The 22,091-nt window shown below is 42.9% G+C and overlaps 2 protein-coding genes and 1 long non-coding RNA gene across 7 annotated transcripts in view; 1 reads left to right on the top strand and 2 right to left on the bottom strand.

Annotated features, from left to right (window-relative positions):
• Positions 1-1,596, bottom strand: part of LOC132832941 (cytochrome P450 2K1-like) — a 55,663-nt gene extending 54,067 nt beyond the window's left edge. Inside the window, exon 1 of the mRNA XM_060851184.1 lies at positions 1,338-1,596. The gene's annotated coding sequence lies outside the window, so the exon portion shown is untranslated. The remainder of the gene's footprint in view (positions 1-1,337) is intronic.
• A 112-nt stretch (positions 1,597-1,708) lies between these two features.
• Positions 1,709-11,173, top strand: LOC132832528 (uncharacterized). The gene is made up of 3 exons (XR_009646962.1): positions 1,709-1,840; positions 7,776-7,874; positions 10,881-11,173. It is a non-coding gene; the product is annotated as an uncharacterized LOC132832528 (long non-coding RNA).
• Positions 11,174-13,242: 2,069 nt separating this feature from the next.
• Positions 13,243-22,091, bottom strand: part of tmem268 (transmembrane protein 268) — a 35,837-nt gene continuing 26,988 nt past the window's right edge. For 4 of the 5 annotated variants that reach the window (XM_060850513.1, XM_060850514.1, XM_060850515.1 and 1 more), the window contains exons 7-10: positions 18,824-18,934; positions 17,379-17,468; positions 16,417-16,614; positions 13,243-15,016 (exon numbers count right to left, since the gene is read on the bottom strand). In XM_060850513.1, coding sequence (XP_060706496.1) covers positions 14,843-15,016; positions 16,417-16,614; positions 17,379-17,468; positions 18,824-18,934 — 573 coding nt within the window. In that variant the 3' untranslated portion in view covers positions 13,243-14,842. Of the gene's footprint in view, positions 15,017-16,416; positions 16,615-17,378; positions 17,475-18,823; positions 18,935-22,091 lie in introns of all 5 variants that reach the window. The other variant, XM_060850517.1, reaches the window with a different exon arrangement.

Below are 22,091 nucleotides of genomic sequence, written 5' to 3'. Positions count from 1 at the left end.
GCCAGATCATTTAAAATGGATAGATAGGTTCTTGAGGATCAAGGGGATGAAGGGGAAGAAGCTGGAGTTTGGGGTGGAGAAACTTATCAGCCAAGACTGAATGGCAGAGAAGACTTGATTGGCTGAATGGCCTCATTTCTGCTCCTATATCTTACGGTGTTATAGTTTTCCATCTATCTTCATTACTGAGGTTCCTCACCATGGAATCATTCTGCTTCTGCACTCTCTCCAGTGCCTTCAGAGAGTCATAGTGATATACAGCACGGAAACAAACCCCTGGGTCCAACCTGTCCATGCCAACCAGATAGCCTAACTTAATCTATTCCTATTTGCCAGCATTTGGTCCATATCCCACCAAACCCTTCCTATTCAAATACCCATTCAGTTGTTTTTTTAAATATTGTAATTATTCCAGCTTCTACCACTTCCTCTGACAGCTCATTCCATACACCCACCTCCCTCTGCGTGAAAATGTTGCCCCATAGGTCCCTTTTTATAACTTTCCTCTCTCACCTTAAACCTATGCCCTCTAGTTCTGAACTCCCTGACCCCAGGGAAAAGATCTTGTCTATTTACCCTATCCATGCCCCTCATGATTTTATAAACCTCTATAAGCTCACCTCTCAGCCTCCGATACTCCAGGGAAGATAGCCCTAGCCTATTCAGCCTCTCCCTGTAGCTTAAATCCTCCAATCCTGGCAACATCCTTGTAAATCTTTGCGTTCACATCCTTCCATTTTTCTGGTGCCCAAACTGCACACAATATCCAGCTGAGTGATAGAGTGATAGAGATGTACAGCACGGAAACAAACCTTTCGGTCCAACCCATTTATGCCGACCAGATATCCCAATCCAATCTAGTCCCACCTGCCAGCACCTGGCCCATATCCCTCCAAACCCTTCCTATTCATATACCCATCCAAATGCCTCTTAAATGTTGCAATTGTACCAGCCTCCACCACACCCTCTCGCAGTTCATTCCATACACGTACCACCCTCTGCATGAAAATGTTGCCCCTTAAGTCTCTTCTATATCTTTCCCCTCTCACCCTAAACCTATGCCCTCTAGTTCTGGACTCCCCGACCCCAGGGAAAAGACTTTGCCTGTTTTTCCTATCCATGCCCCTCATAATTTTGTAAACCTCTACAAGGTCACTCCTCAGCCTCCGACGCTCCAGGGTAAACAGCCCTAGCCTGTTATGCCTCTCCCTGTAGTTCAGATCCTCCAACCCTGGCAACATCCTTGTAAATCTTTTCTGAACCCTTTCAAGTTTCACAACATCTTTCCGATAGGAAGGAGACCAGAATTGCACGCAATATTCCAACAGTGGCCTCACCAGTGTCTGAGGAAAGGTCTCTGGACTCGAAACGTAAACTGTTTTTCTCTCCACAGATGCTATCAGATCCGGTGAGTTTCTCCAGCAATTTCTGCTTTTGTTTCAGATTTCAAACATTCATTTTTTTTAAATCCCTCGTAGCAAGTGCCTTTAAGGGTCATAAGAGCCTGATGATTGTTTTGCATTTTTTTTTGTTGGTTGCACACCCTCTCTACCTGTAACGTACAGTCCCTGCTTCAACTTGGTGGGTCCTGTAAATACAGCCAACGTCAGGACCAATTTGCGGACGGATGGGCAGCTGACACGCACGCGCAGAACTGTTGTAGTTCCTCTGAGCACCGCCTCTTCGTTTTTCAGGCGAAAGGAACTACAACCCCCAGCATGCATAGCGCCCAGAGAGGCTCGCCTGCTGCAGAAGGCTTGCATTTCGTGTTGCTGCTGCTGTTTCTGTTTAAAGGCATTCGCGACAATACGATTAAAAATGGTCTGACTGATCATTGACGGTGAGTGAGCGCTTTCTGTTTGTCAGACAAATAATTATAAGTTAGGAGCTGGAAGTACTTAAAAGCAAACTGAAAGATTAGGGCGTTGGCTACAGGGATCATGTTGGTTAAAGGTCAGATCGTGTATTTCAAAAGAGATTTATGTATTTCCTGAACCTCAGATTCTTTCAAAAACATTATTTAGCCTATTGCAGGAAGACCTTTTTAAAGAATAAAACAGGAATTGCTGGAGAAACTCAACAGGTCGAGCTGAATCTGTGGAGAGAAAGCAGAGTTAACGTTTCAAGTCCAGTAAACCTTTAGAACCGATAGTTCCTAGGAACAAGCAATATTTACGCTGATGATAGAGGATTGGTGGGTGCACACAGAACCCAGTGAGAGAGAGAGAGGCAGATAAAGGATAGCTGATAGTAAGTGAAGGAAGAAGAAAGCCTGGTAATGGGGCCAGTCAGCTGGTGAAAAGGGGTTGGCTGTGCTGAACACAGACCATGTCATGAGAGGGCCAGGGATGGAGGTGTGGGAAAGAACATTGAAGAAATGGTTCAGGCTTAAAAATTATTGATTCTGGATCAGTGGTGCTGGAAGAGCACAGCAGTTCAGGCAGCATCCAAAGTGCAGCGAAATCAACGTTTCGGGCAAAAGCCTTTCGTCAGGAATAAAGGTAGTGAGCCTGAAGCGTGGAGAGATAAGCTAGAGGGTGGGGGTGGGGGTGGGGAGAAAGTAGCATAGAGGACTGTTGGGGTGGAGGTGAAGGTGATAGGTCAGGGAGGAGGGTGGAGTGGATAGGTGGAAAAGAAGATAGGCAGGTAGGACAAGTCATGGGGACAGTGCTGAGCTGGAAGCTTGGAACTAGGGTGAGGTGGGGGAAGGGGAAATGAGGAAACTGTTGAAGTCCACATTGATGCCCTGGGGTTGAAGTGTTCTGAGGTGGAAGATGAGGTGTTCTTCCTCCAGGCGTCTGGGCATGCGGGAGTGGCGGTGAAGGAGGCCCAGGACCTCCATGCCCTTGGCAGAGTGGGAGGGGAGTTGAAATGTTGGGCCACGGGGTGGTGTGGTTGATTGGTGTGGGTGTCCCGGAGATGTTCCCTAAAGCGCTCTGCTAGGAGGCGTCCAGTCTCCCCAATGTAGAGGAGACCACATCGGGAGCAACGGATGCAATAAATGATATTAGTGGATGTGCAGGTAAAACTTTGGATGTGGAAGGCTCCTTTAGGGCCTTGGATAGAGGTGAGGGAGGAGGTGTGGGTACAGGTTTTACAGTTCCTGCGGTGGCATGGGAAAGTGCCAGGATGGGAGGGTGGGTTGACCTATCCCTGAGTCCTGAAGGCAACAGGGCCTCCAAGTGGAAGATTACATGCTGTACTTCCAGCTTGCACTGAACTTTACTGAAGTACTGCAACAGGCCCTAGAGAGGATCACTGGTGAGAGAACATGGTAGATTGTTGAAGTGGCAGGTAAACTTCAGGGTCATTGGTATGGACAGAATATTGATATTCAGCAAACCATCCATCCAGTCTGCATTCCATCTGCCAATATAGAGGGGACCTTTTAAAAGGATTAATTGCTGTATTATGTTGACATTGCCATTGCTGCCACTAACAGACAAGACACATGTAGAGGCTACAAGAGTGGGTCAGAAACTGGAAATTCTGCACTGAATAACACACCATCTACAAGGTACACGTCAGGAGTGTGATGAATTATTCTCCACTTGCCTGAATGAATATGGCTGCAACTTAAAAAGCTAGTCCCCATCCGAGATAAAGCAGCCTCGTGGGCAGTACTGTGGTTCAGTGGTTAGCACTGCTGCCTCACAGTACCAGACTCCCAGGTTCGATTCTAGCCTCGGTTGACTGTGTGGAGTTTGCACATTCTCCCTGTGTCTGCGTGGGTTTCCTCCAGGTACTCCGGTTTCCTCCCACAGTCGAAAGATGTGCGGATCAGGTGAATTGGCTATGCTAAATTGCCATAGTGTTTGGTGCATTAGTCAGACGGAAATGGGACTGGGTAGGTTACACTTCAGAGGGTCGGTGTGGACTAATTGGGCTGAAGGGCCTGTTTCCACACTGTAGGGAATCTAATCTAATCTTTATCAACTTTAACATTCATTCACTGATGTTGTGATATCAGTGTGTACCATCAATGAGGTGCACTGCAACAACTCAAGGTTCCTTTAGATCAGATCAGATTCCCTACAGAATGGAAACAGATCCTTTGGCCCAACAAGTCTATACCGACACTCCACAGAGTAACCCATCCAGACCCATCTCCCTACATTTACCCCTGGTTAATGCAGCTATCATTATGGGCAATTTAGCATGACTAATTCATCTGACCTGAACATCTTAGGATTGTGGGAGGAAACTGGAGCACCTGGAGGAAACCCATGCAGACAAGGGGAGAATGTGCAAACTCCACACACACAGTTGCTCAAGGTGGGAATCAAATCTGGGTCCCTGGTGCCGTGAGGCAGTAGCGCTAACTATTGAGACAGCGTGTCGTCCCAATGATTACACTTCAAAAATAATTCACTAGTTGTCAAGCACTTTGTGACATCTAGTGGTTATGAAAGGGTGCCATGTAAATGCAAGTCTTTCTTTTTCCCTGTAACCAGGACAAGTGAACTTATCACTTAAAACCTCTGCAGCATAACTGAGACGTTTGCTTGTCTTCTCATAAGCTGTTCCCTTTCATGGCTTTAGTGCCTCCACACCTGTTGTCAGTGCTCATAATGTTCACCATCATTCATCCTAACCTCTAAAATATAGACAGTGCTGGTACTGGAGCTGATATGTGAAGGCACAAAATTAAAGGATGCCATCTCTCTGGCATCATGTTCTTCTTCCTCCTCTGATTGGATATCATAAGTGAAAAAAGGAAAATAATTTTAGATGCAGCAAGAGAAATGAAACATGCATGATTACAAGATCTATAGCTTGCAAGGCAGAAAGGAGTGAGAGACAGTGCATTACTGGGAGGAGACGAGAATGACACATGATAAATATCCTGCTCCATAATGTCCTCCTCTCTCTCTTCTCTCTCTCACCCCCGATTCACTCCAAACCATATATGACCTTTAGCCACAGTCTCAGTAAGGCTCCTTCCCATGAATAAGAACAACATATGGCCAACATTGCTGACACAACCTCTCACAAAACCTAATTGTAGTCACGATTTAATAACTCACTTTACCCAAATATAGCAACATCCCATCTGAACACCGTCTGTTCCCCTGTCCCTAATGCCCACTGTAGACCCAAAGCTTGTAATTATCCAATTGGAGAATGTGGCAACTCCATACATGAGCTTTCCTTTACAAGCAGAAGAACCAATAACGAAACCAGTAATGGCTGGTGTGACCACATAATACAAAATCAGAAATTTGTCATCATGATCAACATCTATTGGAATCTGTATAGGGAGGATATTATTAAACTGGGGGGAATGGGTTCAGAAAAGATTTACCAGGATGTTGCTGGGAATAGAAAATTTGAGTTATAAGGAGAGACTGGGACTTCTTTCACTGGAGTACAAGAGGTTGAGATGTAACCTTATAGAAGTTTATAAAATCATGAGGGACATGGAGACGTTGAATTGCAAGGGTCTTTTCATTAGGTTGGGGGAGTTCAAAACCAGAGGCATTAGCCTAAGATGAAAGGAGAAAGTCTTAAAAGGGACCAGAAGGTTGATGCAGATACAGTTACATTTAAATGTCATTTGGGTAGGTACAGAAGTAGGAAGGATTTAGAGCAGCCTGTCCCAAGCGTGATCTAGAAGGACAGGGTAGCATCCCACCACCTGTAAGTTACCGTCCAAGCTATGCAACACCTTGATGTGGAACTATATTGCTGTCCATTCACTGTTGCTGGATCAAAGTTCTGGATCCCTCCAATAGCATAGTGTCCCCACATCCCAAATACCACAGCAGTTCAACACCACCACAGTTAAAGCTGGGCAACAAATGCTGTCTCAGCCAGCGACAGCACAACCCCTAAATGAATAATATTAGTGTCCAATTTCTTTTGTCCCATTTTTGAAATGTGACCGAATTCGTGCTGTTCCAGATTCAGTACAAAGTTTTACTGTGTTCCTTTCATGTTTTAATTTGCAGTTTGGAAAGTTTTTCATTTCTATTGGGTTGTCTCAACAATCCATTCTTTGTAAGGTAGTGTAGCACGGAGAACCTTTTTATTTATTATTTTGTGGATGTGACCATTGTTGGTAATTGTTCTTTCTTAATTGCCTATGATCTGTGGCTTGCTTGGCATTTCAGAGGGCATTTAAGCCTTAGACCGTATTGCTGGGCTTTGGAGTGACAAGTAGGCCAACCAAGCAAGGATGGCAGATTTCCTTCCCTTAAGCTATGTTTGTGTCCCAGTCAATGATCATCACCATGACTGAGATGAGCTTTGAAATTCAGCTTTATGGAATTTAAACCCCACCAGCTGTTGTGGTGGGATTTGAACTGGATTACCAGCAACATTGCCTCTAACTTTCTGACTGGCTGCATGTGGCAGCAACTTCTAGACCCGTACAGTTTAGAGGGAATGTTGATTTATCAATCCAGTGATATTACCACAACACTAATATCTCCTCCCTATTCTGTTATGCAAGCAGTTTACAGCCTTGAATTTTAGAGTTATTTGTTGCTGAGTTTTGATCTTTGATTATTATCTGATCCAATTACACAGGAAACAGATTATTTATTCAAAAAGTAATGAAACTCAAGTATTTTTACATGGTGACTAAGATGTCAGTTGTGCAGGGCCCTGTTTGAGCCGTGTTTCTGGAAGATATACTTAAAAACTAGGCTGGAACAGGTCTCGTAGAAGTGAAAAGAGTGCACTAAGATAACTCTCAACCAACCTGTTCCTATGGTTGAGGTTTCTTTTTGACGCTCTGAAAATATTTCAAGGACTGAAATAGACACTCAGTAATCCCATCATGAAGCCATTTTTGTGTAAGCATGGGGGAATATAGCTTTAAATTGAGGGGTGATAGATATGGGCAGATGTGAGAGGTAATTTTTTTACTCTGAGTAGAAGGGGGGTTGAACGAATTGTCTGTAACAATAGTAGACTGGCCAACTTTAAAGACATTTAAATGGTTATTGGATAAATATATGGATGAAAGTGGAATAGTGTAGCATAGATATGCTTCAGATTGGTGTAACATTGAGGGCCGAAGGGCCTGTACTGGGCTGTAATGTTCTATGTTCCTGCATTGTCATTACTTCATAAATTTCAACTTAAACTCATCTGAAATTCTGGTGCATATATCCTGTTTAGATTATGCCTTCTGATCTACACTGGCAGAATGACTAACACTACCAGAAGCGCATTGATGTTAAATAGATCTATGGTCTTGCAACAACCCCCACCCCAAAAAATTCAAATCATTCTCTTGTACCTTCTCCATCCAGATCAACCCTGTTGACTGTCCAAAGCCATTCATAAGACAATGCAGGTATGAGATGAAATAAACTCCATTTATCTGGTTAAATGCAGCTCCAACAAATCTTGTTTAAGATTGGAGAAGGCAAACAAGGTAGAATGGGAAAAACTCAGATTTGAGGCTTTCGTTTGATCATGGGACATCTCTGTAGCAGGCAAACTAAAGTTTTTATTGCTCATCTCTAAATCCTTCTGAGGTAGTGACTGCACCTTCTACAAGGAACACTGTAGTAACTTACTGGGGCTTCTTCAAGTGCAATCAGTAAAGCCAAACTATCTGGAACAACAAGGACAGCACCAACACCTACAGGTTTCCCTCCAAGTTTGAGATTATATCACCTTTCCTTCGTTGCTGGAACTGTAGATCAGTAGGAAATTGTTTAATCAGTTTTGGTAGTATTTTTGAAGCGCTTTAGGCTTTACCATGTTAATGATGTTAATTCAAATTTACTACAATATATTTTTAATGTTGTCTTTTAAAGCCTGCCGCTATGTGCTGAACAAGATTGGCAGTGTCTTATATGAAAAGGAAAATCCATCCTCCACTGGCCAATCCAAGGCACCAGATAGCCAGGGCAAAGGTGCGTATCTTTCTTCATACGCGACATAAGCTATATACCTTCTTGTCTTTGCATCATGCAGGGATAAAGTCTGCTGGTCCTCTAACAAATTGTTGCGATAGAAAGTCCTATTTTTGTCCTCTTGTGGAGTCAGTTAACACAGTTGGCTGAATGACTGTGCTGCACAGTGATACCAACAGTGAATGTTCAATTCTCTGTATCCTCCAAGTCACCACGACCCTGCCTTCTCAACTTCACTCCTCACACCCACCTGAGATGTGGTGATCCTCTGGTTACACCTACTGTCAATTCTCTCTCTCTTTCTCTCTCTCTAATGAGAAAGTGGCCTGTGGTTCTCTGGGACCAGGGCAATTTTCACTTTGGTCACCTATTGTTTCCAGGGAGTTGTTAATTTAATGAATTTCTCGCCAGAACTCTTACAAAACTGTTGCCACAGCAGTGACTTATTCTCTCTGCAAAGACAGATAAGCAATTCCGAACAGCCAGGGAACAAGATATAGATAAAGGTCACAGAAATTGTGTTCCCTGAACCAAGGTCACTCCACTGGCGTCAGGAAGTCATCTGAGAGGTTGTACACCCAATATTTAAGTCAGCCTGTGGAAAACTGATGAATGGTTCTGGGACATGAACAGACTGAAATAAACTATGCAAAAAGCTTGGGCACCTCTCCTATGTTCATTGGATAGAAGAATTTGACAAGGTGATTGACATAGGATAAACTATGGGCCCCTAGAAAGGAAATGTGTTTATAAAATCCTCATTTGGAGATGGGGCTTGTCGGATAGCTGCTACCTTTAGGTAAAAGATGGAAGACGACCAAGGGATTAGATCCTAACACTTTAGCTAGAGAGTGGGATGCTGCATTCACAAGCTGCTGGGATCAACACACTGTACCAACCATTCATTCATCCTCTATCAATAAGCAGTCATCACACTGTGTATACTTTTTCTGCCTTAAAGCTAATGTACCTTAAAATTACTGAGTTGACTACTTATTTTAAGTATCTGTGGTCACGGAATCCTCAATCTTCCTGTTGAATTGGCACACCCAATCATTACAAATAGAACATACCAATAAAACTGGACTCAGCTGTGATACTTCTATATTAAAACAATTGTCATTATTCCTTCCATTTTGGGATTTAGACTACAGTTACCCAAGACAGGCAGAAGACTATTTTAAAGTCACTTTTGGGTGGTTTAAATTGTTAAGCAGCAGTTTAGATTTGGTACATTAATTCAACAGACAGCTAAAGTACTTGTGACAATCACCGATAGCTGAGAAAAAGCAGATATTGGTAGACAACATGTTGATCTCATTTAAGTTGTAAAGGCAACATCTTGTTCTCTAGCTAAAGTGTTAGGAAATTCTTCCTCGAGTCTTTCTTGTCCTCTTCTGGTCCATTTTCCACCTGACTGAGCACTTGTTGATATACCTTATTTGTAGGGGCTGGTGGTTCTTGTTGTGTCAGTCACCCATTTAAATCCTTCCGTCTAATGAACAAAGGATAGTTAGTGGTTTACATTATGCCAGAAACATCATCTTTGCATAGCTAACAGGGTAACCTTGGCTCTATCTCACCAACTTCCAGTGTCAACGTGGAAACCTGACCTAAATGGCTTGTACATGCCCAGGAACTATATTTTTACCGTTAACTGTTTATACTATTGCAGAGAGAATGCTGTATCAATGATTTCATAAATTCTTTACTATGCAGAGTTTATTAAGACCATCCGCTTACTGAGCACCTCTGTAGCCTTGAGATCTTGACATAGAATCCTTACAGTATGGAAGCAGGCTATTCCATCCGTCGAGTCCACACTGACCCTCTAAAGAGCATCCCCCTCGCCCCATCCTATCCCTGAAACTCTGCATTTCCCATGGTTAATCCAGCTAACCCGCCCATCCCTGGGCACTCCAGGCACTTTAGCACAGCCAATCCACCTAACCTGTCGACCTTTCCTAAACTGTGGTGCCCGCCCCTGCTTTCTCTTTATCCATCTGTCGTAGTACTGGTAATGGGTCTGAAGCCCAGAGCTTGAGCTCCTTCATCTGACAACACATCTATACTTGTGGTTGTCCAAAGGTTCTTGTGTGTTACAGGACACACATTTGATGGTTCCAATTGTCCTGCCATGCTTCTATTTATTAAACTCTTGACTAAACATAACGAGAAATAAATTCCACTTCGCTCTGGCCAAAACAAAAATCACCAGTTACCACTTAGCTCCTTGTGCTGACATCATCTGGATGTGTTTTAACCTTCGCCACTAATGTTTACCTTCAGGTTCTTCAAGCAAGGCTATGCTCGGGATCTCAAAATTTGAGTATATATCTTTTAACTTCACTGCAAAATAGTGATGGTCCTGCAGCACCAGTGGTGCTCCTGGTCCTTTAGGTCAGAGTTGATAACCTGCTTGAACCATTGTTGACTGTTGCAATTTTACAATCTACCTGAAATAGCATTGTGAAAAAGTGAAAGTGGAGATGAAAGCATCAGCTCGATTCGGGACATCTCTAGTGGCATCTGTGCTTCAGTGAAGGATTGATTTTGACCAGATGAATGTGTGATTGTCAGTTTACACAATTAGAGCAAGGAAACAGCTCTTTTTGCATTGTTATTACACTCTTCTTTAACAGGACAGATGAACACAAAAGAAGATGGGTGAACATAGAGGTTAGACGATGGAAATCGGATTGTATATTCGATTCAAGAGGATTTGGAAAAAGGCTGCAAGTGTCTAGTCAGAGGAAACTGGGTGAAGAATTCTGGGGAGAGGAGAACGATAGCTAAGAAATAAGGCTGCATGAGATGTACACGGCTATTGGTTTGCAAAACCGTTTGGTTTCAAAAAGGGATTATAAGGGAAAACAAGTTTTGTATTTATATAATGCCATATTGACATTAGGATTACTCAAAGTAATTGGAATGAGTTACTGTTCTCATATTTGCTGCCATTATTTAAACTGTTTATAATCTTTACTTGTCCATTTTTTTTCCTAGATGTGAAGTACAGTCAGATAAACTCATCACCGGGTGATGACCTGTTGCCAGAGGCCCTGCCAAAATCGGGGCCTGTAATTCAACAATGTGGGTCCTGAGGTTAAACGTTGCACCAGACCAGCCTATTGGCAATCTAAACTGGTGTATTATGGCAAATTCCTGACAAAGCAGACTACCATGGCAGAGAATGAAGATGTGCCCAGCAACTCACTGACCTGTGAGATGAGCACCTCTGAAAATATTTGCTATGTTTCAAACCTACCTGATTCAAAAATAAATCATGCTTGATGATTGAGGACTTGTCTTCAATGTGCAAATACAGCTAAAAAGTAACTTGCAAACCACTTCACTAACATGGAGATGTCACAGGTGTTTCACAGCAGCACCGTTGAATAAAATTTTTAAACACCAAGATATCTAGGTAGGTAAGGAAAGGTTTAGTCAAAATTGTATCTTAATGGTGGCTTGGGGAGGCAGTGAGGACACAGCCAGGGCAAAGAGTTTGAAAAATTGCAGGGAGTCTTGCAGCTGGCTCTAGACGTTGTGAAAGATACCTTTTGACTCAAATAGTTTAAACTTGGTATTTTAAAACAATCTGTTCAGGGATGTTATTACATATCTCTGGAAGCAAGTGGGACTTGCACTTGGTCCCTTGGCTCAGAGGTAGGGACACTACCACTACACAATGAATCCAACTTGAAATCTATTCATTTCTAGAAGTGTTAGCACACAACTGAACAGTCTTTTCCCCTTGCCATCAAATCACCCGTGATATTGTTCATCTGATATCAACCATACCAAATCACCTGTGTTTTTAACTAATCAATTTACATCCAATGCCCAGCAAAGACAATGTGGTGTTAGTAAGTGTGAGGGAGAGGTAGGTGGGGAGTGAAAGAAGCTTGAGAATTCTTTATATGTTTTTAGTAAATAGCGAAGGTCATGGGTACAAGTACTGTATAAACTCCGGGCTGATACTTCCAAGACACCAGTCAGGGAATGCTGCAGTCAGTAGTGCCACTTTTGGAATAAGCCATTAAGGTGGGTCTCTAACCCGCCAGCCCATCCCTATCTATCAGCTGAGCAGAAATAACTCCATTGCCTATTGGAAGAGAGCAGGGAAGCTCTAGCCAGTGTAGGCCTACACTTGTGCATACTACCATATCAAACGGAATACCTGGTCATTAGTGTACTGCTGTTTGTAGAAGCTGGGATTGTATACAAACAGCTGAAAATGTGTTGCTGGTTAAAGCACAGCAGGTTAGGCAGCATCCAAGGAATAGGAAATTTGACGTTTCGGGCATAAGCCCTTCATCAGGCCACATTTCTTCTTAGCAGTGGTTGCACTGAAAGAAATGTATTTCACTGTCTGTACATTGCTTTGAGATATCCTGAGGATGTGAAAGGAGCCATACAAATGACTATTTTAAAAATCTAAAGAAGCTTTTCAGTGTCAATCATCCTGCAGTGTGACATACTCTGATACTGGAAAATCTACCCTTACATTCCAGAACAGAACATGGACTGTCTGATAACAGAAATTCATATTTTTATTTAAAATGCTGATTCGTAGGCAGCTGAAGGAACAAACAACCACCCAGTGTCAAGTGTGGATGTGGCAACTCCATTCCCAGGTGTTACACAAGGAACAGGGTAAAGATTCACTTGAAGTGCTGAGTATTTCCAGAAAAGAGATCAAATGATTCAACCTCGTCATCGCACTCATGATCTGATGATCGCGAGAGACCAACCTGAGTAATTAGTCACTCAATTATGTGGTGAATATCGTGAATCTCATACACCCTTTTCATCTGGCCACATAGTGGTTGAAATTTATGACATACCATCGATAAATTAACAGGCACAACACAACTTGTCTTCAGACATTCATATGAAGGAACACCGCTGGTTAAACAAAAAGCTTTTTATTTAAGACTAAAAAGCAGGGAGAGTTATCCAGGGTCTACTTTACCAGAAGTACACCAACTCTCCTTCAACCTCTTTCACTACTAAAATAGTGATTTGTCTTTCGCACATCATTAAATAATTTTGACACATTAAACCAAAAAAACTTAGCTCTTCATAAATCTTTGAAAATAAAAAAAAGGTTCATTTTCATTGTGAAAACCTAAGGTGTGGCAAAGCATTTATTCACACATTTAAATAAACTCAGCAAATATCATCTGTGGATCTCCAAGTTACCTGAAATCCTGTGCCAGACACAGGGGGCTCAGATGCAATGGGGTAGCCAAGTGGAAAACTGGATGTAGGTTTGCTCACTGAGATGAAAGGTTCATTTCCAGACATTTGGTTACCTTACTAGGTAACATCTTCTGTGGACCTCATGTGAAGCAATGCTAAAAAATCCCTGCTTTCTATTTATACTTTTGGGTTTCTTTGGGTTGGTGATGTCATTTCCTGTGATGATGTTATTTCCTATGGTGAAGTCACTTCCGGTTCCTTTTCTCAGGGGGTGCTAGATGGGGGTCTAAATCGATGTATTTGTTGATAGAGTTCCAGTTGGAATGCCATGCTTCTGGGAATTCTTGTGAGTGTCTTGTTTGGTTTGTCCTAGGATGGATGTATTGTCCCAGTCGAAGTGGTGTCCTTCCTCATCCATATGTGAGCATACTAGTGGGAGAGGGTCATGTCTTTTTGTGGCTAGTTGGTGTTCATGTATCCTGGTGGCTAGTTTCTGCCTGTTTGTCCAACATAGTGTTTGTTACAGTCCTTACACAGTATTTTGTAAATGACGTTAGTTTTGCTCATTGTCTGTATAGGGTCTTTCAAGTTCATTAGCTGCTGTTTTAGTATATTGTGGGCTACCATGATGCCAAGGGGTCTGAGTGGTCTGGCAGTCATTTCTGAGATGTCTTTGATGTAGGAGAGAGTGGCTAGGGTTTCTGGACGTGTTTTGTCTGCTTGTTTGGGTTTGTTGCTGAGAAAACGGCAGACTGTGTTCATTGGGTATCCATTCTTTTTGAATACACGGTATAGGTGATGCCACAGGAAATGACATCACCAACCCAAAGAAATGCAAAGATATAAATAGAAAGCAGAAATTTTCAGCATTGCTTCGCATGAGGTCCACTGAAGATGTTACCAAGTAAGGAAACCAAACGCCTGGAAATGAACCTTTCAGCTCAGTGAGCAAACCTACATCCAAAACCTCAACCTGGGCTACAAATTTTCTCAAAACTCGCTAATTGGAAAATCGTTGGTTCAAGAGATCATGTAGCGCAAGAGAATCCAATATGCCAACCGTGCCTCTTTGAAAGAGCTATTCAGTTAAATTGACTCCTCCCTGTCTTTTTGCCCCCACCTCAAAACATTTTCACCCTTTAATATATTCACACTAACCCTTTTCGAACGTTTCGATGTCTACTGTCCTTTCTGGCTGCACATTCCAGATTATAACTCTCTGCGTAAAAACAAAAATACAACTTCCAACTCATTTGGAACCGGCCAATTGTTCGCTTTGGCTAACAAGGTTCCCTTCAAGAAAAGGGGGTGTCTTCATTCTGTAAAAATGCCTCTTAATTTTGACTGAAACCTTTCACCATTAGCATCAAGGGATTAGAAAACTGCAAACAATATGCCCATGAATCTTTGGTAAGTCATCCACTGTGTGAGGTCCCACGAAAAAAAGGAGGAATGCTGAGACTCAGAATGATTTCTCCAATAGATGTGTCATCAGCTTTGCGATAAACAGGCAGACGTGCAATTGCTGTGTAAATCCTACCTGTGCTTTGTTTTGGAGCAAGCTAGCTGCAGGCATGGGAGAGAAAGCTCATTGGCTGAGGCAGTTGTTCAATTGATTATTTTCACAAAGCTGTTACAAAGTCATAGAAAACACAGCCTGGTCGCAGATTTAAATCTATTTGAGTTCAAGGCCTAATATTGTTGCCTCCTGAAAGAATGTCAGTTGTTCGAAGTTTGCAAAAACAGAGATATGAAGATGATTACTTCAGTTCACAGTTTGACAGGTTCAGTATTGAAGTTGCTATGTACTGACAAAGGCAGGGAACTTGTGCATCTTTGGTATGAATGGAAGACTTGGTGAAAGGAAGCTGTCGCGATGCAAGTAGTTTTACATAAAGTCCACTGTATGTAACCAGCAACTGATATGCTACTTCCTGGAATAAAAGAAAACAACTTTTTGTAAAAATCATATTGGAAAATGAAGTCAGTCAATAGCCTTGATACACTGGCAACACTCATTGCAGCCCCTTGTGGTTCACAAACAATCAAGTGTTTTTGGAACTTAATGTACAGTATCCATCACTAGAAAGGAAGTAGAAAGCAGTAAAGGTGAACCACCTGAAAACAGAAATCCCATTGGACAGAAGAGTACAACTTCTTCAATGTGGGCATGCCTGAAAGCGTGAAATTAAACCTGGGCTAACGGGTAGCAGATTTAAATCGGTGAATCGGTGGAATTCACTACCCTTCGGTATGGTGGATGACAGGAGAGTGAACAAATCTAAAGGAAAATGTAGACATTGTTAATGAGTAATGGGTCAAAGGTTATGGGGAATGGACAGGAAAGTGCAGCTGATGAGATTAACCATGATAGCACCTAATGGTGGAACAGGCTCACATTGCCTCCTCCTAGTTCTTATGTAAACCTGGCAATGAATTAAAAACTCAAAACATAGCACTGTGAATGCTGGAGATCAGAAACAAAAAATACAAACTGTCAGAGAAACTCAGCAGGTCTGTGTTGGTAGTGACTGTGGAGAAAGAAACAGAGTTAATGTGTTGACATTTCTTCTTCAGACCTCAACATTATTTTTGATGTTCTTCTTTGTAAGGCAGCAGTGAATTTACATATAAGCTTCCTACAAACAACAATATAGTAATTTCACATCACTTGTTTCTTAGTGAAGCTGGTCAACAGCAATTTATATTTATACCACGCCTTTAACGTAGTGAAATGTCCTAAGATATTCTGAAGCAAAGCTATGACACGGAGATACATAAATCAAGATGCTGAACTGACAAATCATGAACAGACCAAACTTAACCAAACAGGTTTTAAGGAGCATCTTGGTACAAGTTAATGCACAGATAGCAGAATATTGGATTAGCTCAAATTTCTGGAGGGTCAGACACAGGAGAACAGCAAGGGGACATGAAAAGTACTGTGAAGCCTTTCAGCTTGCGTGCTAAGTAAGGGTTATTGCGAGTCAGTATGAGCGTTGTGCAGACATTGAAAACTTGATACTTTGCAGTACAGACTTGCATTTAGATTACACCTTTAGGTAAACATCTCAAGAAACTTTAGCCAACATCGCCTGACACTGAGTGACAGATGTAGGTATTGGGATGTCGGATTTGCAGTGGATTTTAAGCTTGGACAATGAGATAGACTTTAGGGAGCAAATACAAGAAAACAAGAGGTGGAAAGGTTTACAGAGAGAATTTCAGAGCTTAGGAGCTAAGGTACAAATGTTAATAGCAGGGCAAAGGAAAGTGATAATACACAAGAGACCAAAACACTACAGTTGATAATACATTCACGTAAACACATTACCTGAGCTGTGCCTTTAGGCACAAGGCATGTCAGTGTGTTAAAAACATGCTGTGTTTGTTGATTGCTGTTCCGGCGACTGTCCTCATCATTCCCTAGTAGTGGAGTTTCTTCAGACTCTGCCTTGATGTTGGTCAGGGGACTGGATTGATTTGTTTCTATGACAATACAGAGGTGGCCCAGCTTCTGATTCAAAAGGGACTATTGATTGAAACAAAATCTAAGAGTTAAATGGACACAGTAGGTGAGGGATAAGGTGTTCCTTATTTACAGGATGTTTGGAAAGTGAGACATTTCAGCTCCAGTCAGTTCTGCCAATGACATTATTGGCTCCAGATCTTTGTCTGCCTTTACCCAAGAAAACTGATCCTCAAAACAATCCAATTGTCCCCCAGCAGCCCCGCCTTTTGCTGAAGACTTTGGATTTTCACAACTCTGTGAAGAAGTGCTTCTTGATATCACCCTTGAATGGTTTGACTCTGATTTTAAAATTATGCCCCATTGTTCTAGACTTATCCCACCAGAGAAAGGTTTTTTTTCCCTCTCTTACTCAATGAAATCCTTTAATTGTCTGAACCATTTCAGTGTGATCACTCCTTATTCTTCTTCTAAGTACACTTGCCCTTCAGTAAACTCTCCCACCACAGTGTTTCTCATGCATTGTCTTTTGCCCCTTTAAATGCAAAAATTATGTTTCAAAAGTGACAATAACAAAACAGCATTTGTTCAAAACAAACCACCAAATGAAAATAACTGAAAGTTGGCACTGATTCTCTGGCAAGCGCACGAAGTGCTGATTCAGTTGCTGGGCTCAGGAAGCTAAATGAACCGACTTGCTAAACAAACAGCAACCGGGAAGTGAACACAAAAGGCTGGAAAGGGAGGCACCAACAGCGGGATCATTCCCACAGTAAATGAAAAGTTGTTTTTTTTATTTGCAAGAAGAGAATGAAAGCAACCACTACCTGAAATCCAGACCCCGTCTGATGTCGTTCTTCCAGCAGAGAAGCGAGTCTCCTCTCACACTCCTTAACATCAAAGTACACAAAGCAGAGCTGGTGCTATGTCAAGGAAGGGAAACTGTTACTGGTTTTACTTGAACATGTTAGTTGATGAGCTTAATTCACCCAACAAAATGTAAGGCCATTGACAAATTGTTGGAGTGATAGGTGGCAGCTGAATTTAAAGTCAAAAAGTGTGGTGCTGGAAAAGCACAGCTGGTTAGGTAGCATCCGAGAAGTAGGAGAGTCAATTTATCGGGCATAAGCTCTTCATCAGGAATTGCTGGAGAGATTATGTTTGGAGCACCGACTCTCCTGCTCCCCGGATGCTGCCTGACTGGCTGTGCTTTTCCAGCAGCACATTTTTTGACTCTGATCTCCAGCATCGGCTGTCCTCACTTTCTCCCAGATGAATTTTAAAACCGGGGAAGTGTAAGATGATGCACTTTGGTCAGAAGACATTGAAAGACGATAAAAAATAAAGGGTACAATTCTAACTGGGGTGCAAGAGAGAAGGATCTGAGTATATTTGTGCACAGATTATTGAAGGTGGCTGGTCAGGTAGAGAAAGCAGTAAATAAAGCATAGAGTATCTGCAGCTTTATTTATAGGGACATGGAGTACAAGAGCCAGGAGGAGCCCACATGGGTGCCACATTATAGGAAAGATGCCAACGTGTTGGAGACTGTGCAGAAGTAATTTACAAGAATGATTCCAGAAATGAGAAACATCAGTTATGAAGACAGGTGTAAGAAGTTAGGACTATTCTCACTAGAAAGGGGGTAGCTGAGAGGTCACTTGATAGAGGTTTTCAAAATTATAAGTGGGCTGAACAATGTAGCTAAGTAGAAAAGGAAAAAAAAGAAAGAGAGGGCAAGCATTTAATACGATGGGCAAAAGATGCAATGGCTATGTGAGCAAAGTCTTAATCATACAGCAAGTAGGGTATGAAAGCACTGCCTGGAAATATGGTGGAGGGCAGGTTCAACTGACACATTCAAGAAGGTACTGTACTGAAATGGTTTGCAGGAACATGGTGAAAAGTTAGAAAAGTCATAGAACTGGTGCAGGCATGATGGGCTGAATGGCCTCCTTCTATTACATAACTCTGTGGCATTCATTTGGAAAAGGCATGACCTTGCTTACCTTAAATCTGTATATTTTGCCATTGAAAAGTGCTATTTTAAACAGTCCATCAAATTTGCCATGATGTTAAACACCTCTAGCAAATCTCCTCCTGCAGACTTTCCCTGCGCAATGAAGAACTAACCCAGCTTCCTTAATCACTCCAGAAGACCCTCACTCAGTCTCATTCTGTAACTGAACACCTAAAGCCTTCAGCACCCCCAAGCCATGACAGGGTTAGAAATGAAGCCTTTAAAAACCATTCCAGTTTCTGGAAAGGATACATGAAACATACTTGTGCAATGTTTTGTTACATCCAAAACGCCAACCAAAATGTTGTGCTTCACAAGGTTCTCATTGGCCCAGATGAGTCGCATATCTGTGTTCACATTAATCTGTAAAATGGAGTTTAGTTACATTTTAAAAAGAGAACCACTCGGTTAGCATTTGAAACTCTAGCCTAACATCAGTTAATCTTTCTGATAAATTTGTCTCATGTGTACACAAGTACTGGGTCTTGGAGTTCAACCCGAATGTTCAGAATCTGTTCAATAATTAAAAGGGTTGAAATTACTGTCCGTGTGCTTGTTCAAAATCCCTCTTCCCTGTCATTGTTTTTTAATATCAAACATGCCTCAGTGTATTGCACAAGACGATTCAAAGCCAGGGGGTTCACAAGATAGTCTTGGGGTACATCATCCAGGTTAATGCTGCAGTGTCAGTGGTACTGTCTTTTATTTGAGATGTTAAACTGAGGCTCCAAAAGTCCTCATGAGGTGGGTTTAAGAGATCCAACAGCCTCAAGTTTTAAAGTTATAGCAGAGGAATTCTCCCAGAGGAATATTCATCAATATCACTGAAGAAGTAAACAGATCATCTGGTCATTATCATATTGCTGTTTTTGGAAACGAGCTGTGCATCAAGTGGCGACTGTGTTTTGCGCATTGTAACAGTGACTATATTTCAAGAGGTACTCCATTGGCTGGGATGCTTTGGAATGTCTTGAGGTTGATAGGTTCTGAACAATTGCCTGAACTGCTGTGCTTTTCCAGCACCACTCTAATCTAGAATCTGGTTTCCAGCATCTGCAGTCCTTGTTTTTTCCCAGACCAAAGGGGTAGCCATGGGCACCTGTATGGGCCCCAGCTATGCCTGTCTCTTTGTTGGCTACGTAGAACAGTCCATCTTCCGTAGTTACACCGGCACCACTTCCCACCTCTTCCTCTGCTACATTGATGACTGCATTGGTACCACCTCGTGCTCCCGTGAGGAGTTTCAGCAATTCATCAACTTCACCAACACGTTCCACCCTGACCTTGAATTTACCTGGACCATCTCTGACACCACCCTCCCCTTCCTGGACCTCTCCATCTACATTATGGACGACCGACTTGACATTGATATTTTTTACAAACCCACCAACTCCCACAGCTACCTGGATTACACCTCTTCCCACCCTACCTCTTGCAAAAATGCCATCCCGTATTCCCAATTCCTCCGCCTCCGCCGTATCTGCTCCCAGGAGGTCCACTTCACCACAGAACAAACCAGATGGCCTCCTTCTTTAGAGATCACAGTTTGCCTTCCCACGTGGTTAAAGATGCCCTCCAACGCATCTTGTCCACATCCCGCCCCTCCACCCTCAAACCTCACCCATCCAACCGTAACAAGGACAGAACTCCCCCGGTGCTCACCTTCCACCCTATCAACCTTCACATAAACCACATCATCCGCCGACATTTCCGCCACCTCCAAACAGACCCCACCACCAGGGATATATTTCCCTCCCCACCCACTTCCACAAAGACTGTTCCCTCTGTGACTACCTGGTCAGGTCCATGCCCCCATACAACCCACCCTCCCGTCTTGGCACCCTCCCCTGCCACCACAGGAATTGCAAAACCTGCACCGACACCTCCTCCCTCACATCCATCCAAGGCCCCAAAGGAGCCTTCCACATCCAAAGTTTTACCTGCACATCCACCAATGTCATTTATTGTATCCGTTGCTCCCGATGTGGTCTCCTCTACATTGGGGAGACTGGGCGCCTCCTAACAGAGCGCTTTAGGGAACATCTCCAGGACACCCGCACCAATCAACCACACCGCCCCGTGGCCCAACATTTCAACTCCCCCTCCCATTCTGCCGAGGATATACAGGTCCTGGGCCTCCTTCACTGCCGCTCCTTCACCACCCGCGCCTGGAGGAAGAACGCCTCATCTCCCGCCTCGGAACACTTCAACCCCAGGGCATCAATGTGGATTTCACCAGTTTCCTCATTTCCCCTTCCCTCACTTCACCCCAGTTCCAACCTTCCACCTCAGTAATGTCCCCATGACTTGTCCTACCTGCCTATCTTCCTTTCCACCTGTCCACTCCATCCTCCTCTCTGACCGATCACCACCTTACCCATCCCCATTCACCCATTGTACTCTTTGCCACCTTCCTCCACCCTCCTCTCTGACCTATCACCTCCATCCCCACCCCCATTCACCTATTATACTCTATGCTACTTTCTCCCCAACCCATCCCCCCTCTCATTTATCTCTCCACTCTGCAGGCACCCTGCCTCTATTCCTGATGAAGGGCTTTTGCCCGAAACATCGATTTTCCTGCTTCTCGGATGCTGCCTGACCTGCTATACTTTTCCAGCACCACTCTAATCCAGCATTTTCAAGACACAAGTGAGGAGTGTAATGGAATACTCTCCACTTGCCTGGATGAGGGTAGCTCCAACAATATGCCAGAAGCTTGACATCATCTCGGAAGAAGCAGTCCTCTTGATCAGCAACCAACCAGTGATGTACAGTGACAGTGCACAGTGTACAATTTACAACTCACAGAGGCTTCTACAACAACACCTTTCTGACTCATGACCTCTACCACATAGGGTAGCAGATGCATGGAAATAACACTGTCTGTAAGTTTGCATCCAAACCTCATACCATCCTGATATAAAACTATTGCTGTTCCTTCACAGTTACTTCATCAAAATCCTGTAACTCCCTTCCTAACAGCACTGTGGGTGTAAATACTCTTCATGGACTGCAGCAATTTAAGAAGCCACCACCTACTTCTCAAAGGAATTAGGGATGGGAAACAAATTTGCTTTTGCTGCTTATACTCTCATCTTTCTTCACTCATCATCCCGACTTCCGCTCTTCAGGCACTGTCGGATTAATCAGGAAAATGTTACATGTCTTCTTGTGCAGATCTACCATGACTCCTGTGTATATTGGGCACCTATAAGTTACAAGTTTGGTTGGAAGAGAGTGGCAGATGACGTGCCTCTGTATCTGTAGTGACAAGCTCTGATATTTTACACATTTAAAAATGGTTTACCTTTATGGTTCATCCTGCCATGAACTTACTGATCCTGAAGCACATTGTTCGGAATTTAAGGTCATAAAAATTGTAGTAGCTAAAGTTTTCTTAGATGCAATGGCAACAGTCACTTCCATAAATAGTCAGTGCATCTCACGTTTAGAGATTTCTCTGAACTGCCTCTATTTAGTTATACAGCTTTATCAAGATGTGGAGCAATGGGTTTCC

This window comes from Hemiscyllium ocellatum, chromosome 35, assembly GCF_020745735.1.
Source record: "Hemiscyllium ocellatum isolate sHemOce1 chromosome 35, sHemOce1.pat.X.cur, whole genome shotgun sequence".
Lineage (NCBI taxonomy): Eukaryota > Metazoa > Chordata > Chondrichthyes > Orectolobiformes > Hemiscylliidae > Hemiscyllium > Hemiscyllium ocellatum.
This window is presented reverse-complemented; position numbering and strand designations above follow the sequence as displayed.